The sequence below is a fragment of the Pecten maximus genome, chromosome 19, assembly GCF_902652985.1.
Source record: "Pecten maximus chromosome 19, xPecMax1.1, whole genome shotgun sequence".
NCBI lineage: Eukaryota > Metazoa > Mollusca > Bivalvia > Pectinida > Pectinidae > Pecten > Pecten maximus.
Genome location: NC_047033.1, coordinates 3,721,287 through 3,742,521, shown reverse-complemented (window position 1 = coordinate 3,742,521; position 21,235 = coordinate 3,721,287). Strand labels below are relative to the sequence as shown.

General features: G+C 34.2%; 1 protein-coding gene across 1 annotated transcript in view; it reads right to left on the bottom strand.

The window, feature by feature from the left end:
- Positions 1-21,235, bottom strand: part of LOC117317245 — a 163,995-nt gene that overhangs the window by 60,952 nt on the left and 81,808 nt on the right. The window contains 10 exon segments of the mRNA XM_033871974.1: positions 3,999-4,010; positions 5,178-5,246; positions 5,637-5,839; positions 14,007-14,180; positions 14,524-14,607; positions 15,045-15,286; positions 15,608-15,705; positions 15,898-15,959; positions 16,311-16,375; positions 16,641-16,682. Of these exon segments, the coding sequence (XP_033727865.1) occupies positions 3,999-4,010; positions 5,178-5,246; positions 5,637-5,839; positions 14,007-14,180; positions 14,524-14,607; positions 15,045-15,286; positions 15,608-15,705; positions 15,898-15,959; positions 16,311-16,375; positions 16,641-16,682 (1,051 nt within the window).

Below are 21,235 nucleotides of genomic sequence, written 5' to 3'. Positions count from 1 at the left end.
CAAGTAATGAACTGATAAAGTTTAAATAATCATGTCTGTATAGTTTTGTTGTTCTTAAGAAACAGTAAAATCTGTCAATGATAATTTGGTCTCCATCATTTTTTTATCGTAAATTAATTTAAAACATGCTTGTCACCCAAAAGTTTCTTTCTCGTCTACATCACACTAGCAATTGCCTTGTTACCATGGTAATTGTTTCTTTGGAGAAAATTGTGAAATTATGTTTTGATATTGAAATAAGTAAACCTTTTACTGTGAGGAAGGCCACCCATTGAGAACCATGGATGCTTCTGACACCGATTTCTATTTAAGCCTGGTCCCACAGAGAGGCTGCCTGCTATGAAACAGACCACTGCTGTCAATGAAATATTATGCCGGAGGCCTTCTGCAATCTTCCAAAATTTTATAAAAACTTCCTGTTTTAAAAGTTTGTAAAAATCATAAACAAAGACATACCTGTAGCTCTTGTTATCCCCAAATGACATTAATTTAATGATTCGTCACCACACAATGTCATGTCTCCATGGCGATATTATAATGTCACAATTCCCTGGTGACGTCACAATGTCAATGTGTCCATGTTTAAGCCACCTTGTCATGACTCCATGATGTCAGTGTCATGTCTCCACGGCATCAGTGTCATGTCTTCATGACATCAGTATCATGTCTCCATGGCATCAGTGTCATGTCTCCATGGCATCAGTGTCATGTCTCCATGACATCAGTGTCATGTCTCCATGACATCAGTGTCATGTCTCCATGGCATCAGTGTCATGTCTCCACGGCATCAGTGTCATGTCTTCATGACATCAGTGTGACATGTCTCCAAGGTGACACAAAGTGTCATGTCTCTATGTTGTCATCAAAGTGTCATGTCTCCTTTGTGATGTCATAATGTCATGTTTCCAGGTTGATGTCATAATGCTTTGTCTCAGCAGTGGCACTCTGACTTGTAACCATGGTAACCATCATAATGTTATCTAAAAGTCAGTGACATTCTTTTAAGACCATTCTATGGTGTCACAAAGTCTTCAGTAAACTCTCAATGTGCTTTTACCCAGAACTTTATACCATACCGACATGCAAATATCATATTGAGTATAGTAATGAATTTAGCCTCTACTTCCCCATATAAGCAGACGTCACACACAATAGATCATAAAACACACAAAACTGGTGTGACAAAAACACAGATAAAATAAATCTGAGTTGTCTGCCCTTTAAACAAACTGAAACATTTAGAAAACAAAATCAGAAACTGAAGGAATAAATTTCACAGTAGAAAAATAAAATAAATATAAAATGAAAATGTCTACATCGAGACTAGAAATTAATCACATCAAATTACATGGATTGTTACCTGGATCTTTCATGAGCATGGAAAATCAAAAGAAACATACCTCAAAGAGTCAAAATTATTTCCAAGTATATCATATCATAAACACTACTCATCCTGACTGAATTCTATGTAATCTGTGGTTATATACAGACAAGTGTTCACTTCAAATGATCTCTTAGTACTTGTACAAATCTCCAAACTTTCCCCGATGCTTGACCTCATGTTGACAAACACTATAAACAACGATAGGATCCACGATCCACGCCTCTCCAAAAAGCCTCTGTTTAATATCACATACACTACCATAACAACTCCTCCGATTACAGTCACAAACTCAAAGGTTACCAAAACACATCAAGTTCTACTGAATGAAACTATATTGACATTTTATAAAGGTTAAAATGCCAGTAGACAAAATTATGACATATTTGAATAAATATTTTGGCACTTAAGTGCGAAATTTATTTAGTCACAGCAAAGATGTTAAATTGATCGAGTGAAAGCAGAAATCAGTGATAAAGTTGTGAAATGTTGAATACAATGGCATCTCATGAAGAGTATGTGTTCTACAGACTAGATTGGTGAAAAGTGTTAAGATAAAATGATCTAGAACGTTCATGGCTTTGAACTTTGAAATTAAAATTTGAAGCAGAGTAATTTGAAGCAGCTTCAAAAAATAACACCAGATTATAGAGATGTTGCTGTCAGAGCACATAAATAGACAACATATATTAGATCCTAATAGACAGTATATATTATCTTATACAGTTGATCCTAATAGACAGTATATATTATCTTATACAGTAGGTCCTAATAGACAGTATATATTATCTTATACAGTTGATCCTAATAGACAGTATATATTATCTTATACAGTAGATCCTAATAGACAGTATATATTATCTTATACAGTTGATCCTAATAGACAGTATATATTATCTTATACAGTAGATCCTAATAGACAGTATATATTATCTTATACAGTTGATCTTAGACAGTATATATTATCTTATACAGTAGATACTAATAGACAATATATATTAGATCCTAATAGACAGTATATATTATCTTATACAGTAGATCCTAATAGACAATATATATTAGATCCTAATAGACAGTATATATTATCTTATACAGTAGATCCTAATAGACAGTATATTTTATCTTATACAGTAGATCCTAATAGACAGTATATTTTATCTTATACAGTTGATCCTAATAGACAGCATATATTATCTTATACAGTTGATCCTAATAGACAGTATATATTATCTTATACAGTAGATCCTAATAGTAGATCCTAATAGACAGTATATATTATCTTATACAGTAGATCCTAATAGACAGTATATATTATCTTATACAGTAGATCCTAATAGACAGTATATATTATCTTATACAGTTGATCCTAAGAGACAGTATATATTATCTTATACAGTAGACAGTAGCTTATACAGTTGATCCTAATAGACAGTATATATTATCTTATACAGTAGATCCTAATAGACAGTATATATTATCTTATACAGTAGATCCTAATAGACAGTATATATTATCTTATACAGTTGATCCTAATAGACAGTATATATTATCTTATACAGTTGATCCTAATAGACAGTATATATTATCTTATACAGTTGATCTTAGACAGCATATATTATCTTATACAGTAGATCCTAATAGACAATATATATTATCTTATACAGTAGATCCTAATAGACAGTATATATTATCTTATACAGTAGATCCTAATAGACAGTATATATTATCTTATACAGTAGATCCTAATAGACAGTATATATTATCTTATACAGTAGATCCTAATAGACAGTATATATTATCTTATACAGTAGATCCTAATAGACAATATATATTATCTTATACAGTAGATCCTAATAGACAGTATATATTATCTTATACAGTTGATACTAATAGACAGTATATATTATCTTATACAGTTGATACTAATAGACAGTATATATTATCTTATACAGTAGATCCTAATAGACAGTATATATTATCTTATACAGTAGATCCTAATAGACAGTATATATTATCTTATACAGTAGATCCTAATAGACAGTATATATTATCTTATACAGTTGATACTAATAGACAGTATATATTATCTTATACAGTTGATCTTAATAGACAGTATATATTATCTTATACAGTTGATCTTAATAGACAGTATATATTATCTTATACAGTTGATCTTAATAGACAGTATATATTATCTTATACAGTAGATACTCATTATCTTAAAGTCAGCTGAGTCACGAAAAAATTGAGAATATTTCATATAGAATTTTCACTATTGAATCTGGATTTTTACTCTCTGTTACCGAAGTTTAAGATAACAAAGTTGGATTTAAATTTAAGACCAAAAAAAAAAAAATTAAACCTATGACTGCATTTTCTTTGTTGGATTGAGCGTAGGCATATAGGAATTTGTTTTTTTTAAATATTGGAGGACATTTTTTACAAAGATTATAGAATACTTGTAGAGCCAGCTAATTCAGGGAGCTTTGTCCAGAGTAGTTAATTTTTGACATAACTGATTTTAAATAGGATGTGTAAAGTTGCAGTATATAGGAAGCCAGTAACCAAAATGTTAGATAGATATATAAAATGTTAGTTCACCCTCTGCCAATCTTACCTTCAGACACGTCTACAAACAATTACATCAACGTTTTAATAATAAAATCACATAAAATACCCGAATCAACTGTTTAATTTGTCTAACATAGCCTCCTCGGTGTGGGGTATCATAACTTACTGGATCCTCACCGCACAATGACACAAATTTACAAGAATTAACATCCTATCACTAATATTCCATAAACTCTGATAATTTTTATTATCACTGATCATACGCCTTTGTTCTATCTATAAATAGTTGCCTTCTTTTGAGGGAACCATGGTCTGATAGAGTGGTCTAAAGATGGATTCACACCTTTGCTTTTAGGTCGGGTACAGTGCCATCCCTCGACAACTCTATCAGACCATGGTTCCCTCAAAAGCCAACTACGTGTACTTGTAAATAGAAAAAAGGCGTGTGATCAATGAGTGGACTTGATCAAAAGGAGGCAATAATTTTTTTTTGCACACCACACTTACATTTTACTTCGTTAATTTTAATATTGAACTGAACGTTCCACCACCGGAGGGCCTGTCAGCATCGGTTACATTGTCAGCGTCCAGTACAGTAGTAACACTGAGATCGTAATAGATTCTCATTGAATCTCCCGCCAAACTTGATAGTCCCAAGAGCAGCGGGCACTATCGCCTAATTGTACCTAGTGTGTAGCCAATGGGATGTCAGTAACCTGTCATGTGATGTACTAACTTTATATATTTACTGTATTTATCCTCAAATAAGCCCCCTAGCATTAATATTTATGTTTTAAGCTTGGGGAGGGCATTTGTGAACCACTTTTATATAACTATCATGTAGTTCATGATTCAATCTGAAAGAATAAAGAGGGCTTACTTTTCTTCGAGAACTGATTTGTGTTTGAGCTAGGGCTTATATTCACAGATAAATATGATAAATTTCCTCTGTATCCTTTCATTGTAATGCAGAGATAATATGATATGTGTTGTGAAACTATAACACCATTTGATCATGTGACCACATGATACCTTCGATCTTACTGTTACAATGACTTTGTGGTTTCAAGAACTTCACGAACTGACGTGATAAGAGTAAAAATGAGACAAACATCAACTTAAAAGATCTTGTGGATAAAGTGTTCTTCCCAAAAGCAGTGATATAACAGGATATTTTGTACCACATTCTATCATTATATCAAACATGGTTGCCATGGATACGTACCTCTAACATTGCTATCTTGACTGTTACCATACACAAACTCCACCTTTCCCGAGTCTGGAAATCGAGGGTCTAAAACAAAATACATTTGTAAACATTAACATCGTACACAAACTCCACCTTTCCCCGAATCTTGAAATCGAAGGTCTAAAACAACATATGGAGTGATTTTTATCTGGGTTTCTTGAGTATACATTCTTAAATCTCAGTTGCCATTTAAAAACTAAATCTCGAAATCTTACTGAATTCATGATCTGAAGACATTTTATATATCTGACAATCTACAGGATCAAAGAATGAGTTATCTGCCCTTTGTAGAATGCTTTTCATTTTCTATAACCTCAAAGACTTGTTTACCAAAACAGAAACTGATACTAATGATCATGAAGTAATTGAGATTTCTTGATGAACCATTAGCATTGCCCGATAGTAAACAGAGTTGTCTGCCCTTGATTTCCATACCTGATCTGGCATCGTCGAGATCATTCTTGGCGAAAGTGACAGTGTATCCAGAGATGGCGCAGGTGTGAAACTGACATGCCCATACCACCTCCCTTTGTCCTGTCTTGGCCTTTTTGTGGTAACATTTAATCATGATGTCCCCGCGCAGCGGGATTCCCGGCGAAATGGAAATACACACCTTCTGCATCTGGTCGGTCACATTACTGAAATAGACAAGGTCATTAAAACGTTACTACTATCCCACAATACCATAATGTAAAATTTCATAAATTCTGGACTTAATGTCAGTTACGGTTTACCACCTATATTTCTCTGTCTCTTGCAAGGTGTGACTATAGTCAGTTTTTGGCCAGTGTGGCTTTAGATATTTCGATTGATAATCAAAGATTTTTGGGGATCACATCCTTGTGATGAAGGTGTTCAAGTAAAATCTATTGCTATTATATTCAACTTCCTGTTTTAGTAAACAGGCAAGGAACAGTCAATTGAATTAACAAATTGGAAATCTTTTTTGTTGGAGGTACATTTGACTGCTGGGAAGCACTACCTTAAAACTAGGTGCCACTAATGCACAGATGTACTATTTTTATCTTGTAATAAGCCCTGGGACCCACATATAAATGTTTGAAGTTTAGAGAAGCAGATTGGTTTAATTGCAGGAAAATGACACACAATTCATTAGCCTTTTTTTTTTTACTGAACTCAAAGATGACACAGAATTTGTTAGCCTTTTTTTTTTTACTGAACTGAAAGACATTGGTGGGCTTATAACCAGACATGAGCTTATTGTTACATGAGCTTATTGTATCATAGATATACCGGTAGTACTTCACTTTTTGCTAAATCTTCCCTTAAGGCAGATGTGGAATTGTGGCCAAAAAATGAATAATGAAGTACAGGAAACATATTTTTTTTTCATTTGGCCTAATTAAGATACTACATGTTTGTGAAGATGGTGAAAACAAAATTTCATGCAGCTGCTTATTTTTTAAGGACAAAAGATTAAGAAATATTGGGAATCAAGTCAATATCACCATTATCATTAAAGTAAACTCAACGGAATTCAAGCATAAATGAATTATTGGCTTCTATAGCCCTTGACGCATATCAAATGACCTTTGTCCTAAATATTTTCATTATTTTTCATAAAAACAAATGTCGGCTGGTGTGCTCTGTAGGAAACTATACAGATGTTATGATGTAAATACAACGGGTCAGTATCTGCGATAACCTGCATCTGTATCTCACACATGCTTGAATAGCAGCATCTGCATCTTATGAAAGCTTGCCGACACTTGAATTGGAAATGCATTCACCAATACCTGTCAGCTATATGATTCACCTCGCCAGTTAATGCCATTCAGCATATCATTTACGTCACTATGTTTCCGGCTTTTAAAGAATGCTTATCTTCTACCATTAATTAAATTACGAAATCTTATCTCCGTAAAGATTTCGCTGTTCTGTTTTATCAGAAATTTTAAGGAGTCATAAAACATTAAAATTTCAACAGGGGACGACAAAAAAGTCGTGTTTCTAAGTCGTAGTTTCAGGATGATAAGGACGTTTCACTTGCAATGTAAGATCCTGGCCCTTCATACTCTCATACCTGTATCTCATGTCCAACTTACAGCACAGAGATGGGTGGGGATAGGGTTTTGGGTTATTATAGACATAGGGGTAAGGTGGGGGGGGGGGGGGGGGGGGGGGATGGATGGGGGGGGTCGAGGGTCAAAAGAAATTTTTTTGATAACATCATAGTACTTGTAAATGTACCATATTTATCCTATAATAGGCCCACGGAGCTAATACATGATCCTTAACAAAAGTCAGGGTTGGGCTTATTGAAAGTCACAATAAGGATTGGCTTATTTAAAACGAATAGTAGGAGATGGCTTATTTTAAACTAATAGTAGGAGAATAGTAGGAAATGGTTTATTTTAAACTTCTAGTAGAGCTCACAGCAGCGGAAGGGTTTATTTTAAACTTAATCGTCTAAAATTGGTTTTCTTTTAGATCAGATTCTAATTATCCTCAATCACTTGTGCAGTACCAATACCATTATAAGAAGGATGCATGATTAGATTGATGACAAAATAACAATATTTTTGGACAGCCTGGACTCAGTAAACATGTTTGATGTGTACAAGTGCTATAAAGATATATGATATCAATAATCATGGCCATCAACCTGACTTTTCGGCTCCTCTCTCTGTTGATGAGTAACCTTTGTTGCCCCATATTGGCAAAAATTTGTCAATAAGGAAATTTAATTTAATTGAATTTAAGTCTGGTTGGTTTCAACTGAATGACATTCATATGTATAATCCCCTCATTGGTAAACATTTTAACTTTGCCCATAAAACAGAGAACTTCCTGTTTTGGCTTAATTATGAAAATATTCCTGCATAAATAAATATCCTACTGACGGAGGTTTTATTTTGATTTTACATTTGAATGCCAACTCTTCCTCGGTATACAAATAAAATGGTGGAGTCTGAGATGTGTATAAGATTCCTAGCCTGATGGACCCACAGGAAATAAATTGGTTCAATCTAGATGTTTATGGCACAAAATCTCCAGGCTCCTTCATTATATCTTATGTCAGCGAAAAAATCTGGATCTCTGGAATTCTTGTAAACTATGGAACTGTTTTATGAATCAAGTAATGAATAACTAGAAGTTGTATACATAGTTCAGGGAATGGGTTGGTAGTGGATAGGAGGAGCAGGAGGGGGGACAGAGGGACAGGAACTAGGAGGGGGTAGAATAGTAAGTAGGGGGGAGGGGGGGGGGGGGGGGGGGGGTGTAGTGATGAAGACTTGCACCAAAGGGTTCTCCCTCCTGGCAAGCAGGAAGTCTTTGCTGCCAAAAATAGACTACTGTTTGTATCATCTTCTGTATCCAGTTACACAAGAGGCTCACAATGGGGGCTACACACAGAAATAATTAATACAAGGGGGCCATGAAGGGGGACAGGAATCGTTATGATATGAGGCTCACTTAAAATGTCTGATACAGAGAGCAAATATATAATATCACTTATAGTAGTATTAGCTTGGAGTGTCCAGATTACACAGGTTATCTGGTTAGAGAGAGACTGAGTGTCCAGATTACACAGGTTATCTGGTTATAGAGGGAGACTGAGTGTCCAGATTACACAGGTTATCTGGTTAGAGAGAGAGAATGAGTGTCCAGATTACACAGGTTATCTGGTTAGAGAGAGAGACTGAGTGTCCAGATTACACAGGTTATCTGGTTAGAGAGAGAATGAGTGTCCAGATTACACAGGTTATCTGGTTAGAGAGAGAGAATGAGTGTCCAGATTACACAGGTTATCTGGTTAGAGAGAGACGGAGTGTCCAGATTACACAGGTTATCTGGTTAGAGAGAGACGGAGTGTCCAGATTACACAGGTTATCTGGTTAGAGAGAGAATGAGTGTCCAGATTACACAGGTTATCATGTTAGAGAGAGAATGAGTGTCCAGATTACACAGGTTATCTGGTTAGAGAGAGACTGAGTGTCCAGATTACACAGGTTATCTGGTTAGAGAGAGAATGAGTGTCCAGATTACACAGGTTATCTGGTTAGAGAGAGACTGAGTGTCCAGATTACACAGGTTATCTGGTTAGAGAGAGAATGAATGTCCAGATTACACAGGTTATCTGGTTAGAGAGAGAATGAGTGTCCAGATTACACAGGTTATCTGGTTAGAGAGAGACTGAGTGTCCAGATTACACAGGTTATCTGGTTAGAGAGAGACTGAGTGTCCAGATCACACAGGTTATCTGGTTAGAGAGAGAGAATGAGTGTCCAGATTACACAGGTTATCTGGTAAGAGAGAATGAGTGTCCAGATTACACAGGTTATCTGGTTAGAGAGAGACTGAGTGTCCAGATTACACAGGTTATCTGGTAAGAGAGAATGAGTGTCCAGATTACACAGGTTATCTGATTAGAGAGAGACTGAGTGTCCAGATTACACAGGTTATCTGGTTAGAGAGAGAGAATGAGTGTCCAGATTACACAGGTTATCTGGTTAGAGGGAGACTGAGTGTCCAGATTACACAGGTTATCTTGTTATAGAGAGACGGAGAGTCCAGATTACACAGGTTATCATGTTATATAGGGAATAAGTGACCATGTTACACAGGTTATCATGTTATAGAGGGAATGAGTGGCCATGTTACACAGGTTACCCTTTAAGAGATGGAATGAGTGTCCAGATTACAGAGGGTGTTGCATTATAGAGGAAATGAAGGTTGTATTGATACTTAGATTCTACATGGGTCTGTAATTCAAAGTTCTACTGTACTAGTATTTTATTTACCATACAAGTATTAAGCTACATATAAACTTATTTTGACCAATTCTTCCCTCCTTGTACTAATTGATCACAATGATAACCAAGCTATTTTTACCCAGAATGCACCATTAGTCATTTTTACATATCATATAAATAGTTACCAAACTACCTGACTTTCTTCCCTATACTTCAAACAAAACTCCTGCCCCAGTCTATATATAGCGCTCGATACATTTACAATTTTTTTTATTCATTCACAAATGATATTGCTGTACATGTACTCAGTTAGTTTTCCTTTCAATTATATCAGATGTAAATGTTTTTTTATTTGATGGTTTAATTTAAAGCTAATTTTCGTTCCCCTCCCAATTAAGTATGAAATAACATGGAGCTGAGTCATCGACATGTACACCAGCTCATTACCATATATACAATGAGTAAACGCATAACACTTAAGTGGAGAACTTTCACTTTCCTCCTTATGACTAACGGCTTAAACACTGTTTTAATGTTCTGGTTCCGTACGAATTACACACGATTCAAGGTAGATACCTCGAAATAAATAGGTCTGAGATTGAAATAGATTCTCTAATTTTTTTACGATGATATCTCATGAATGTGTCCAAGGATTTAAATAGATTTTCTAATTCTGTAACAAAATGTACAGATTTGTATCTAATTCAACTCATGAATATGTCTAACTGTCTAATGAAGCATAGCATCACAAATTGTTTTATGTTGTCTTGGATTTTAAAGTAACAAAAACAAAATGAATGAATCATCTTATTTTAAAACACTTTCAAAAGTCTTTAATTCAGTTTGTTTCTTGTCACTTAAAATACAAAAATAAAATTAAAAAAAAAATGTTTGATGACGAACCTCGAAAACAAAACGTTAAAATACTAGACTACTACTTCCGTAGAGGATAACCCATGAAACTATCAAAAATACAAAAGAAAGTGCTCTCAAATACTGTATGTGTATCTGACAGTCATTGTTTTGTAAAGTCAAGAAATCAATATAGCCTTGGCCAACTTTGCATCCTTCACCTTGATTATTATATAATGGCGTATTAACATTCAAAGTGGACCATTGACATTTATGATAGTCTTACATTAACCTTGACCTTAATAAAACAGTATGTAACATTGTACGGCAACTGTTGTACATAACCATGACCTATATACCACATCATTGACCTATATACCACATCACTGACCCATATACCACATCACTGACCTATAGACCACATCATTGACCTATATACCACATCACTGACCTATATACCACATCACTGACCTATATACCACATCACTGACCTATATACCACATCAATGACCTATATACCACATCATTGACCTATATACCATATCATTGACCTATTTACCATATCATTGACCTATATACCATATCATTGACCTATATACCATATCATTGACCTTTATACCATAGCATTGAACTATATACTACATAACTGAATTATATACCACATCACTGACCTATATACCACATTAACCTATATACCATAGCATTGACCTATATACCATATCATTGACCTATATGCCATATCATTGACCTATATACCATATTGTTGACCTATATACCATATCATTGACCTATATACCATAGCATTGAACTATAAACCATAGCACTGACCTATATACTACATAACTGAATTATATACCACATCACTGACCTATATACCACATCATTGACCTATATAACATATCATTGACTTACATACCACATCATTGACCTATATACCACACCACTAGCCTATATACCACAACATTGACCTATAATACTCCGAGACCAAAATGCCATATTGTTGACATCTATACAACTTACGAAAAAGAGCTACACAGCCTTTTTCAAGGATACACAGCCTTTTTCAAGGATTCACAGCCTTTTTCAAGGATACACAGCCTTTTTCAAGGATTCCCCATTTGGAGCCCCACCGGGAGGACTACTTGCTGTAACATCCTGTTGTAGCTGGATGTAGCAGGCCTGTATGTTCAGTCAGATAAGGGGCTCCCCATGGTGTGTGTAGTCTACCTGCTATAGATGTTACTACTCATCTCTCCATTTTTACAGAATCTTTGGTGAATGCCAAAGTCTTAAAACATCTTAAGTAATCTCTATGCAATCTTATGGACTTTGCTTTTTATTCCTGGGGCATAAATATTTGAAACTTTTCCAAATTTCATTTGAAATAATGATCTATTTCCAGAGCTATTCTGTTACTCACTGAAGTAAAACACTTCTATTCATGATGAATATTACCCATTTCTTTGTAAATTCTGAGTTAGACATTTTTCTATCAATAGTCTTTATCTAAATAAATATTTCTAATTTCTTTCTATTATTTGTTTTGAAAATACTGAGAGAGACGTATTTTCAATGATTTTCATCCTTTGCATTCTTATCTAATTCTTTAAAATTCTATAAGAGGGAAAGGAAGATATTTTCAATCAATATTTTCAATCTAAGATAATTTTTCTGAAAATACTGGGAGAGAATTTGTTTCACAACCCCTATATAGCAGACATGTTTTGTACTTGTGAATTGGGTACAGAAAACACAGGATAAATTTTCCATCAAGTCTAAGAGTACACAGGACATGACAGTCAGAATTGGTAAATATGTAATCTAAGTGTATATCTTGACCATGGCCCAGTGTGTGGTCATTTGATAAAACCACCCCCTCAGTTCCCGTACCGCCATGGTAACCAGTATGTACCCCCCCCCCCCCCCCCCCCCCCCCTCCATCCCCACCCACACACAGTGTTCAACTCCATCTAATCTAAGGAATGCATGTACTAATCACTATTAATTACATACACACTTAAGATGAGTGACCACAAACCCTTGTAGATGGTCAGTATTAATCATATCATATCAAATTAATGGTCAGCACTTTCCAAGGTCATTTTAAAGGTCAATAAATTGTATTGATGAAGGAAACATGATACTTACTTTCATGGCCATAGACCAAATATTCCCCTTCAGCTCAGTAGGTTGAGAGCTGAGAGCCAAGACACTTTTCCTAAATTTCATGAGATGGACATTCCTAGCTTACCTTGTATTGTAAAGTTAGGTAGCCACTAGCTACTACTAGGAGACTCTGCCTCAAAATGATCCTAGTTGTTCAAGGGTTGATAAACCCAGCAAATTAACCCAGGGTTTAACTCATGTGCAGGTACATGGAAAAAATGTTCTAACTTATAAACAAAGATATATGGAGCCTTCCACTTTCTTTCATTATTTGCAATATTTTGAAAAAAAAGATACACATTTTAACTGGTGTTATGACTACAACATTTCATATCTTCAGTTTTCAAAATCTGAACTTTTTCCAGTTTGCTAATCACAAAACTGTATTAATCGTTAAAAACTCTACGAAAACTTCAGAAAATCATTAAAGTGTACCTTGTATGTACAGTTGAGAGAAATCACAAATATATTCAGAAAAATTATTGCCAGTTGGAACATTGTAATCTATACAGAATTGACAAATTCTATCAAATCTACTAAAATTTGTCAGGATAAACAGGATTCTGACCTGGTAAAAACATTCAAGAAATGGTAAATGACATTCAGAATAGGAAATCTTACTATTACCTTACTCATCAGCCAATATTCATTATCAAAATTGGATATAAAGTGGCATAACTCAATCCACACCTGGGCTCAACAGGTCCACATAGTGATACGAAAAAATGCCATGGGCATATAATTCGGAAAAATTGTCGGACCAAAAATTCCTTCCTCCATGTACATCTACCTTCCCTAGTCAACATTTCGAAACTGTTTTAATCGGAATCCTTCGAGATATTTAGGAGGAGTAGTGTTCAGAAATAATTACGTGCAGACAGATGATGACAATTAACCATTAATTTGGCCAAGGGGTAAAAATAGAAATATTCAAAGTACAATGTACTTCTTGATATATCGAGTACATAAATTGTCAACATGGATCCTATATGCTGAAATCATTAAATAGATAGATAAGTAAAATTTATTAAATAAATAAATAAATAAATAAATAAATAAAGACACTTACTAGACACCTGACGTGAAGATGTTCTGCATCCCCTGGTAAACCTTGATAAAGGGCCGACACCCCCCCTGTGTGTCGAAGTTGGGCACCCCATGAATGACGATATGGTGGAGATACAGCGGGTTACTGTTGATCTTTATCGCACCCGATAGTAGACCGTAGAAATATTCTACGTATCTGGAATTGAAGGCATTAAATTTTATAATTTTTACATAATTATTGTAAAGCAAGATTCATTATATCATTACAGAGAGAGCAACAACAAAACCTTAAGTTTGTCGTGTAGAGGTGAAAACATGTTACCTATTATAATAGATATATAACACAAACTCGATAAATAATCACTCAAAATAGTAAGGTTAAAAATTAACAAAAAAAATAAAAATTAGATAAATAAGAATAAAGATATATATAAAATAAATACAATAATACAATATTTTTACAAATCTGTCCAAGTTCAAGTTAAAACTCAAAGAACAAGAGCAAGATTTGACAAGAAAATGGTATATAAATGACCAACCTGATTTGGGAAGGAAGAGTTATCCCCCCTAGCTTGTCGTCGTAGAACCTTTTCATAGCAAATCTGTCTAATGCCTGGTCAGCACTGGGAACAAAAATATCAGAGTTACTTCCCTTGTATCATACTCGCAATAACCTCGCAAACATGCCTTTTTCACGGAATTACTTTAGAATAATAGTTGTCCGATAGTAAGGAGACGGTCTAGAGTCTTGTTTTAGGCTTTACTCCTATATATTTTCAAGAAAACTTTTCGCGGCATCAGTGATATCTCAAATATGATGTTATAAGTATTAATAACAAAACCTTTACCACTTTTTAAATATACCATATTGATAATTACTGGAATCAGTTTTTGTTTGAAATTTTCAAGCATCTCTGTTTAAAATCAATAATCCTGATTTGCTCTATCAGATCAGAAAACAGTTTTAAATTTTCTTGTTTTGCCAATGTTTTTATAGAAGAGAATAACACCTGTGAACTTAATGGGTTACACAATATTGATGTTGCACTGCGTTCCTCACCTGGCGCAGATGCTGCAGTAGTGCATGAAGGCTGCTATGACGACAGCTATTCGTGACGTGCTGCCTTTGCAGTGTACAACGACAACATGACGTGCGTCGGTACTTAGCCAGGAGTCCATGGCCTTACATATGTTACAGAGACGCTCCAGGGGCGGGGCCAGGTAGTCGGGCCATCCGTAGTCTATCACATGCTTCGGGTTAAATTTCTCCAGGTCTTGCCTTGGCTCCGACAAGTTGATGACCTGTAAAGGTCAAAAGGTTAAGCATGGGTTGAAGGTCAAAAGGTTATGTCAGTGGAAATGTTTGTCAAGAATCCTATCGATATCTTGTCAATTAATGCAAATATGCAAAATGCATAATTTAATACCTTCGCATTCAAATTAAAAATCATTTTCAGGCAAAAAAATTAAAGTTTATACATTATGTTAAAATTTTAACAATGGCATAATCCGAAGGCAATCAATTACTTTTTTTTTTTATAGTTTATGATATATCTTTTAAAACTTGAATGACAGATAGGCCTATTTGCTTGGATAATGTAAACAAACGACCCTTTTACTCACCAGACAATTGTCGTCGTGTTTTGTGCGGAGCATGTTCATCACCTCTTTGAGGTTATAACTGTATGTAGCTTCATGTTCATCAGATGGAAAGGACATTGCTGAAACACAAATTTTAATTTTTATCCTAACCTATGATATAAAACCAGAATCAAATAATTAAATTTTTTCATCAATACAAAATTCCAGCTATTTTATACATCAATACAAAATTCTAGTTCATTTAAGTATTAAAATAATGTAACTCTTTAATCTTAAGCTTGTCTTTGATCCTGATTGTCCTGATAACGTACAGATAATCCTTTCCGTGATGTACACGAGGTCCAGAACCAGCTGGTCATCCTCTACCTGTGCCCTGAAAAAACAAAAATTGTCAAATGATAGTGTTGATACATCTAATGTCTTTCTTGTTTACTAAATAAGTTTATACAATTTTATTTATATATTTTTAACAACAACTATTCAGGAACAAATAAGCTACTTTTTAAAAATGTTACAGGATGATAACTTCAAATCGCCATAAGACATGATTGCCCCCATATTGTGGTGGTGATCTTGGGTTTTTCCATCAAAAATTATTTTCTCAATTGTCACAAAAAATGGAAACAGCATCAATTTTTGAAGAAGTCATTTTAAAGATATTGAACATTTTAAAGATATTGAACATTTTAAAGATATTGAACTGAGGTGTATGATGGAAATATACCTGTTGATCATGTCTCGTAGGGTAGACATGTTTGTGCCCGGTGTGTTGGAGCCTGATGCCGGAGGCTAAAAATAGAAACAAACAGGTTAATAACACCTTCAGAAATAAGATTAATACAATATCATATCCACCTCCTTGCAAGGTAATCATTGTCAAGTAAAGTGTTCATCACATTACTTTTATTTTATTTTCCAGATTTGATAAGAAAACAAATGGTTTAATGTTTAAAACAATATATTAATAAAAACACTCATTTGTTATCTTATGCTGTGAATTAAAAACTATACTTTCACACATTAATATTTTAAAAATATATCAACAAATATTTACCTCTCTTGGGGAGTACTGATATTTTTTCACTGATTCATGTTTCTGGAACAAACAAGATATATACCTTAGTTAATAGAAAATCATCAAACAAGCCTTCATTTACGATACTCTGTCTCTGACAAAGAGTAATTATGATCAATTAAAAGAACAATAGGCTATTGTTTATTTCAAACAGTACGTAAATTTACATGCAATATGTTATTATTATACCCTCCCAATATTTGAGTTTAAAATTTTATCTGTGAAATTTAAAGTGAATAAATAATTGAATACCGAAGAAAATATTTGTGCTCTGTCTTAATATTTGGTCCATAGCTTTATGTGTTAAAAGGAATCATTTAAGGAAATTTATATCATTTATTTTTTATTTGCTTGTGTTTATGAAATAATGCTTTTTTTGTTTTTTGTACAATGTCAACACCACTGAAACATTTAAATAAAATCATCACTGAAACACATGATCCTCCTATAATACAGTCAAACCTCGTTACTGCAATCGCTGATGACTAATTCGCTTAATTAAGAAATAATTTGTTCTGCATGCACATATATTCTAATTACCAATGTCTTAAAGTGCAACCTTTGGTGCTGCCTCATTTAATTTGAGATAAACTTGATTTGTCAGTTTAATTTTGGACACAATATACACTTTTTTGAAAAATTTGATTAAACAGGTTTATGTCATGTTATCTAGAAATAAAAGTCTTTTCAACACTCTCATCATGTGTCCTAAGAGCATAAAATTATTACATTTAAAGTTGTATCAATATATGAAAGTTCAATATAATCTTACAAGTCTTTACGCCTGCAGTTATATATTGATATAAGATTATTCAAAGCAAGTTTACAATTACAAAAGTGTGAGATTCTATTCATCACATAAAGTTTAACTCAAATTTATGAAAAAAATAAATGAACCTTTTCCCCTGTTATACTGGCAAATTTTGAACATTTTCACATCTCTGAACAGAGACATTTATATTACACATAAGTTATTGATGACATGTCGATTACATCATTTCATTTGTTAGAGACAACATTTACGACATGGGGACAATTACCCGACACAACTAGCCAGTTACATTGAAATAAACACAATATTTATATCAATACTGTAGATATGTAATGCGAGTCTCTATCTACGTCAACAGCCATATCACATTCTTATCTCTGAAATGCTCCACCTTGAAGAGCTCTTCAAGTAGTGAAGAACACAAATATCATCATTTCGTCAATGTAAGTGTACCATAAAAGGAGGTGACTCTCCGAATGTCTGAACGACATAAACTGTGACATTTTTATTGTAGCCTCCATGAGGCCTTACTGACAATACACAGTACTGAATATTTTTATGTAAGGAAACGTAATCAATTCCACAAAATGTTTCGAACAGAGTTTTTACCAATAAAATTATGTTTCTCAAATTCGATTCTCAATTTCCTGTCCTAATTTCAAAGTCCACACAGTTCAAGATGGTTGGTTGAATACTAAGTATGGGAAACTCCGGACAAACAACTCGTATAGACCTGGCAAATTACTGAAGTACTGAATTCAATTTTCCTAATTTAAGTCGATTAAAGATGGACACAGGATGATTGTCCAATGATGAAATGCAAAATGTAAATTTGCAGATATTTCTCTAAAATCACGGGATGAAAATTTGATCCAAGTCAAACTAAAAAGATTTGAAAAATTTTAATCAAATAAAATTTTATGTTGTTGTCAATATTACAGATGTAATAATAACAATTTAATTTTTATAAAGTACAATTGCAAAATTAACTTCAAATTGAAAATACTTGTATATCAAAACAAAAAACGACTGTTTGATAAAACACACTAAAATAGCTCTAGTACAAATAAGGTCAATATTGTAATCAAATATAATTTTAAAGGTTACGAACTCAAATCCAGAGTGTGGCTATGTTTGTTGATGAATAACGACCCTGTATCATGTTCTGATCGATATAGTGACCCATTTTACACTCACAAACTCGCTTTGTAAATATTTTTGAGATTACATAACTTGCTCTCGGGCAGGTAAATACAAGCATTAAAATTCAATACCTGTTGCATTAAAATGTCACCTTGTAGAATACCTAAAGTAAGCAAGACAAGTCAGTAGACATAGTGTTCTAACCTCTACAGAAAATATATAGGGGAGATTTTAGACCTTAACAAATATTTGTTTCAATTTTTTTTTTACCTTGAATGTCAACATATAAATCACACCTGTACAGGTGAGAATCTGATAGATCCTTTGAAGTTACCTGGTGCACGATAATGGTGTTACACCCACCTTACCTGCTCAACACAACAAACACGTAAATAAGCACGGAACAGATCTTCCTATCTTACAGAAAATAAAATTTCACACAAAACTGATTCTCAAATTTATTATCTTTTTACACGAGATTGAAAGCTATTTTTGATTTTTCATGGCCGTAATATAAGCAAATGTTTTTCATGTCTACGTGTTAAAGATGATCAAATTTGACAACCGATTACAATAACAGAAAAATCGAAACCCTAGCTACCAAGAGCATAATTTGTTCGCGAGTGTTTATCTTTCTGGATACACAGATTCTGTGTCCACAATATACCTGTCCATCTCTTAACGATAGCTAATTACACATACATATTGATTACAGGTAAAAATTGTTTGAACTATAGGTAAGTAGAATTTAATTACAGGAATGAATTCTAGGTCACTGTGTAGCAGTACAAGGCGGTTAGTGTAACATCGAATGTTATTGTGTTGGAGAACACTTCAACAAATGGCTACTCAATCATATGTCCATTTCCCCGGTTCCGTGTTCTGTGCAATAGCAGCCTTTCAGTTAATATCTTGCTGAAATTATTCAATTTCTTACTGGATACACAGAGGAAATCGTTTTAATTGTTCTTACAAAAACATAAAAATACTTCTATCAGATATTAAATATTCAATAATAATTTAATCGTTCATGATGCTTTGAACATCATTTACAAAAAAATGAAAATAGAATTTGAGATGCTTTGTAGTATTCAGAAAATATAATAAACTTACAAGAAAATATATATCACATCAAAGTTAGGTGACATTTGCATAAAAATCTGAATAAATTACGATAATAAAACCATGATATGTGCGGCTATGTCCTACCTACAATTTGGGTCTGTTATCGCTAACAAAATCTGACGAGAAAAACCTGTTTTGCTAAATATTCAAATAATGTTATCCTTAAAGGCATTTTACATATTGAAAACTACGTACAGCTTAAAACTTGTTCACAACGCTCTCTTCTCGGGCTGACATTTTAAAAAGATTTTTCCTTTTTTCAAGGATTTGCCATTTTATAGTACTCTGTACCAGGTCATGTTATTTGTGTGTTGGGTATTTGAAAATCACCCCCAAGTCCTAAAATAACATGATTCCTTCTAAATCAAGTGTCAAGAACAACTTTTGATCCACTATATATGAATATGCCTGCTTGACCCAATCTGAGCCACATTATGGGAGAAGAAGTGCTGATCTGTAACTCCCTAAAAATTCATATATTTATATGTATAACATTTTTATTATGCCAAAATAAAAACCCTTTAACAGTATCACTGATATTTACCAAACTTTTCAAGAAAATATTTTAGATTTCTTTTATCACATTTGAAAAGCTTTAGTGAGCTATATTATAATAATTTCTATGGAGTCTAAAGGCAAATTGACTTAAAGATTCTTGAACGGAATTTAAAGACTCTATATTCAATTAGCAAGTGTACTCCAAGGGAAATAGTGTGATGGCCAACACCATGGTCAACACAACACATATTTACTACTGAACAATGTGCTGTTCCTACTTATTATTGAAATCCAGTCTTTAATGGGAAAGCAAACACCTAGAGATTTATCAACTTTAAAACTGAAATATTGTAACTATTGTATGGATGGCCTGGTGAGTAAACAGGGGTCAAATGGCAATACAATTAATTTCCCTCTCTGTCCACCCATTGGGACTCAAGTTCTTATTCAGTTTTGAACAAGGACACAGGAATTAAGAAGCTGATATATTGTAGTAAGTTGTAGGGGGATATGTATAGTAGTATAAGGTCATAGGTCATACTCATGAGATATTTTAGACCAAGAAATGACCCAGCAGCCCTCATACAATCAATTCTGTGAAGATAAATCTGTGGCCTGACATCCAGAGTTATGTGCCCCTGGTTGTGACCTGACACCTGGAGCTAGGTGGTCCTAGTTGTGACCTGACACCCGGAGCTAGGTGGTCCTAGTTGTGACCTGACACCTAGAGTTATGTGTGTGCCCCTGACACCCAGAGTTATGTGCCCCTAGTTGTGACCTGACACCTGGAGCTAGGTGGTCCTAGTTGTGACCTAACACCTAGAGTTATGTGTGTGCCCCTGACACCCAGAGTTATGTGCCCCTAGTTGTGATCTGACACCCAGAGTTATGTGCCCCTAGTTGTGACCTTACATCCTGAGTTATGTGCCCCTAGTTGTGACCTGACACCCAGAGTTAGGTGCCCCTGGTTGTGGCCTTACATCCTGAGTTATGTGCCCCTAGTTGTGACCTGACACCCAGAGTAAAGTGCCCCTAG